Below are 4,755 nucleotides of genomic sequence, written 5' to 3'. Positions count from 1 at the left end.
AATTTGTATTACTCGTTGTATAAGACGGTAACGACTTCCTTCGAGGGTGTAACGAATGCCGTGGCTTTAACAAGTGGCGAATCGCTAATGGATACCCTGACCGAACCTCTATCGACGAATCTACTGAAATGTTTGATCGCGTAGTACATCGGATTCTTATAGAATTCGTCAGTATTCTCACTGACAATAATCGGCGAGTCCACGTAATTTTTAGTGTAGGTTGGTCCGCCTTGTGGATTGAGAGCATAATTCCAGTCTACCCACCCGACCGACCAATGGTTCATGTACTTAAATCAAAATATTATACCCAACAATAAGTAATTTTGCAAAAATAGTTTGTTTTTCTCTCGAAAGTATGTGAATTTTTATGCAATTATAGAAGCATGTGAGAAAATGCATCTATTGAATGTAATCTCGAAACGTGCATAAAACAATTGATGTAAATCTCAGAGATTTGTACAAATGGATTACATTCTACAAAATATTTGTCAGGAAATATAATTTTGCATAAAAATCGACCGTCTAATTATTATAACGCGAGCACTTGTTTTACCTGGATTATACTTTCCATGTACTGCTTTCCTCGATTCCATGATCCTGGTATCACTTTTAGAGACTGGATAAATACCTCCGATCCTATGTATAAAATGCTATTAATTTTACATTCGTATAGCTCTAGAATATAATAATCTACAATTCATTCAAATCAGTTGTATGCAATTATCATCAGTGCGATTTCTGATACAGATATTGAATCACTCTATTTTCAGAAATTAATCATTTAGTCTTTCTGGCATAAACTGATTAATAATAAATTTTTTATCATTTCTGATCCAGTTTTGAAGAATTGAGCTGCGAAGCGCTTACCTAACGATGCTTCAGTCAACAGGATAAATTTATCTGGGTCAAGATCATGCGTTTTGTCTAATACTTCCGGTCCGATCAAGAAATCAACGTAGGGATGGACGGCCGTGCCGGCGGTATACTTCTTTGCCTTTTCATTTTTAAACAACTCTTGGATGAACCAAGGTAATTCGACTCTTTGATCGTCCAGCGCCAATATCACGGTGTTATGTTTGGAGTTGGCAAGCGTCGGGCCAAAATTTTCCGCGATCCATTCACCCATCCTGTCCGGAGTCCATCCCATGGTATTAAGGGGATCGAACGGTATGATCGTGTTTATAGGTTCGTTACCCGAGGAAACCGCCCATACGTCTATTCCATTCTTTTTATACTCATCCAGAAATTTTAATAGATAGTCGGAATACAGTTGGTAATACTCTTTCTTCAAGAAACCTAGCCAATAATTATAAATCAATTAGGCAATAATTATAAATTACTACTTTCCATTGTGCAATACAGTAACTTAGTTATCCGAATTAATGGAGTTCAACTGAGCACAGTTAGTCACATGTGTTAATAAATTTATTCTTTTCAGTTGCAAATATTTTTTACTTTTTCATCTTCCTTTATTAGTACGTTAAAGGACGTACCAAATCCCTTGAGATTATCGTTAGTTTTCATCCACGCCGGAGCAGACCACGCGGCACTGAGGAATTTCACTTCAGGATTTAACTCAAGCGCTTTCTGTAGGAACGGTATTTTATAACTATAATCTTCCGGAGCGAGGGCAAATTGTGCTAGGGTGGTATCGTTAGCATGATCATCGTATGTGTACGCTCGCGTTGAGAAATCAGTTCCACCGATCGGTATTCGTCCTAGTAAATACCTGCTTCCTAACACCGGATCGTAATACGCTCTATGAAATCGTGAATCACAAATAAGAAATCGTCTATTATCACTTCGAAGAAGAATTGTATTTTTTAATTGTGCAAATCACTTTTATTGATCTGTGATTCGAGCACTTTATTAATTCCCGTTTAATTACCGGATTAATTGATCCTGTGTAGCTGGGCTGAGTTTCTTCACGTTTATTCCAGCTGAGTCTGTAAATGCAGCACCGTAACCAAGGATCGTTTGGTACGTTTTCGTCGTATCTATGTCCAGTTTCGTAGTGAGAAGTGAAAGTGAAGAGTTTTGGCAAGAATTGATCTTCCCTTTTTTCAAATCCAACCTGAGTCCGTCCTGAGTCGAGACGTACCAATAGTAGGTTCCAGTCTGAGGTATTTTTGGGTCGTTATCCGGTGTACTATCGCAGTAAGTTGCATTACAAACGCATACGATTCTGCCGGGGCCGAAACTACGTTGAGCGCACTCGTGCGCACTACCTGAATAATTGACCTTTTCGTTGATACACTTACTTAATTTGAGCTACTATAGTTCTAGTGAAACAAGAGAAATGTAATACTTCTCTATAGTTATAGTGAAACAGGAGAAATATTAATATGTGCTAAAAAGTATTTTTCTACATATAAATCTGTGTGTACCTCGAACTTCTATAATATGTATTCAATAATAAGCATGCAATTTTTGAAAGGTAAGTTTTAATTGATTATGGTCTCATTGCTTTAAGAGAAATATTGTTCAAATGCTACACCAGGGAACGTAGGATATTTAATATCATTTAGAGAATCGATTGATGAGTTTTTATAATTTAATGTTACCTTTGCCGAAAAGGAAGGCGAACAGTAATAATAAATTCCACAGACTTGCACCCATTGTTGAATCCTGTGGAACTGCTGTCGTAGGAGCACTACGAGCTCATGTCATTTTGACTGATATGCATCCCACGCATTTATACATTTTCGCAGATATCAGAAAAAACAGCTGTCTCTATATATCAACGTGACGAATAAGTAATTGTAGCTTCGCTCCACGAGTGACCGATAGTATATTCTACATTATTATTTTTACCCATTATTCATAATTTGTTTTTAACGACTTCTGTATAACAACTTTACTTTATTTATTCAGAGGAACAAACTATGCTTCATCAAATTTTAAGATATAAGTAAATTAGTCACGGGCATAAAGTAGTTTCCTCGTCAATTGTTTTTTCTTAAATTTACATTAGATCTGCACATTTCGAAAGTAACGTTCATCTCATACTTCGACAATTACAAGATGTATGTATAAGTATGAATATTTTCTAATTTTTATATTGATTAATTTATAGTTTGTTGTAACGTATCTAATCTTCCACTTGCTTTTATTAATACTTTAATTATTTGTATCGGATAGTTTGGAACAATTTTTACTTTTAGTGAATATTTTATAGAGATCACGATTTCGATAATTCGAGAAAATACCTAAATAATAGATGATTACTTGGATAAGGGAAGTCTTATTTGTCTTAATATTTTGACAAAATTTAAGCAAATTATGGTAATTGTCGTCTAAATAAAAAATATTGAAAATTGTTTGAAATTTTGTACAAGATTAGTATAGGTACCAAAGAATATATGATACATCCTAGATGGATTGACCATCTTATTTCCAGTATATCGTTAGTCAAACTTCGCACACCATATATGATTTATTATTGGAATAATGTTCCAATTGCATTGGCACGAGATAAATATCTTTCTTCGGCTATAACAATTCATCGAACAATGATAGGTACATGAGAAATGTGGTTAAACGAGTGATTTTTAGGCCTTATCATTACTAACGTGTTAGTGCAACTATCTTAAACAACGAAACGTAAGTAAAATGTATGCTAAATGGAAACATCGTAAACTTTCTTTTTCACTACGCATGCAACGGTACAGGTGTTGCTGTCTACATATTTTTATTTATCATAAAAATTACCTTGGCATTTGTCATTTTAGAACGTAATAGATTTGTTCATTACCTGTATTGATTATTAATTTTTTCCAAGGTGCTTTCCGGGAAGGGACTCAACTTGTCATAATGTAATATTATTCTATAATTATAGCAATATTGTTTTGTCATCTATAGAAATTTTGTTATGCAATCGGTAATGAGCCTTTAACGTTTAAATTCGATGAACGAAACTACCAATTTCGTTCTTCGGATATCAAAAGAATGATATTCCTTAAACGTATCATTATGAATAAGTTCGAGGTATTTCTACTTATCGTTTTCCTTGACGCTATCGTCCTTTTTCCTCGTTATTATCGCTATCGTGAATTTTGCTTATAGATATACATAGTTACGCCTATTTAATGACAGTGTATATTCATAGCTTTGTATTTTCTATTTGATAAATGTAGCGATGTTTTGTAACTACCGGAGCTAGGTAAGAAAAGTATGTGCAACAAACGTGAAATTGCGGAAGTTAACGAACCGCAGGATGTCGTTAAGAAAAGAATTGTTCAATAGAGTCGACGGTCGAAGAAGGAGGGAGCCGGCGGCGTGACGCGGATGGATCGCGAATAAATCGGAAAGAGAAGTCACGGGAACGATTTATCAAGATGATTCGTTCTCTTTCGGGAGCGGCGGCACGGACAGAAATCGGAACGACTTGTTCGAGGAGATGGAACGGAGAGATCTTGACTTAAACAGATTTGATCTCTGGACAGCTCGGTTAAGTGGACACAATGCGAGCGGGAAGGATTTTAATAAATCAAGCAGCCACCGACTCGAAGGGCTCGACGTCCACGCATTGTATGTATATAGAAACGTTCGATTCGTAAAAAAGTTCAATTTCCGTTAGCAAGCGCAATCAAGAAAAAATGTGAAGTCACTCGTCGTGATAAAGAAATGATGTAATAAGTAATGTAAATAGCGAATTTCATGTACATTATCAAAATGCAAAAAAATCGTTGGTCTACTTATGAAGATTCTTAAATATCTAATATTTCTAGACTGCGGATTTTATATATTTGCGAG

The 4,755-nt window shown here is 35.4% G+C and overlaps 2 protein-coding genes and 1 long non-coding RNA gene across 7 annotated transcripts in view; 1 reads left to right on the top strand and 2 right to left on the bottom strand.

Annotated features, from left to right (window-relative positions):
- LOC108622295 (glucosylceramidase-like) overlaps positions 1–4,755 on the bottom strand; it is a 49,441-nt gene that overhangs the window by 5,992 nt on the left and 38,694 nt on the right. The window lies entirely within an intron of this gene.
- LOC113463794 (glucosylceramidase-like) lies at positions 8–2,679 on the bottom strand. Its single transcript, XM_026811381.1, has 6 exons — positions 2,565–2,679; positions 1,889–2,228; positions 1,494–1,759; positions 868–1,296; positions 554–636; positions 8–287 (listed from the first exon to the last, which is right to left on the bottom strand). The coding sequence occupies exons 1-6, from the start codon at positions 2,617–2,619 to the stop codon at positions 9–11; spliced, it is 1,452 nt and encodes a 483-aa protein (XP_026667182.1). The 5' UTR covers positions 2,620–2,679; the 3' UTR covers position 8.
- Positions 2,740–4,755, top strand: part of LOC113463985 (uncharacterized) — a 4,291-nt gene continuing 2,275 nt past the window's right edge. For 2 of the 4 annotated variants that reach the window (XR_003388822.1, XR_003388820.1), the window contains exons 1-2: positions 3,755–4,171; positions 4,246–4,530. This is a non-coding gene — a long non-coding RNA (uncharacterized LOC113463985). Of the gene's footprint in view, positions 3,027–3,754; positions 4,172–4,245; positions 4,531–4,755 lie in introns of those variants that run through there. The other 2 variants (XR_003388823.1, XR_003388821.1) reach the window with 2 other exon arrangements.

This window comes from Ceratina calcarata, unplaced genomic scaffold (genome assembly GCF_001652005.2).
Source record: "Ceratina calcarata isolate Rehan_Ccalc_2016 unplaced genomic scaffold, ASM165200v1 scaffold213, whole genome shotgun sequence".
NCBI lineage: Eukaryota > Metazoa > Arthropoda > Insecta > Hymenoptera > Apidae > Ceratina > Ceratina calcarata.
This window is presented reverse-complemented; position numbering and strand designations above follow the sequence as displayed.

Excerpts from the sequence above, each read along its gene's own strand:
- LOC113463794 (XM_026811381.1), bottom strand. The coding sequence starts at position 2,619 with ATGGGTGCAAGTCTGTGGAATTTATTATTACTGTTCGCCTTCCTTTTC. Across the intron at positions 1,760-1,888 it reads ACACAGGATCAATTAATCCG|AGCGTATTACGATCCGGTGT; the intron begins GTAATTAAACGG and ends ACGATTTCATAG. Across the intron at positions 637-867 it reads GTTGACTGAAGCATCGTTAG|GATCGGAGGTATTTATCCAG; the intron begins GTAAGCGCTTCG and ends TTTTATACATAG.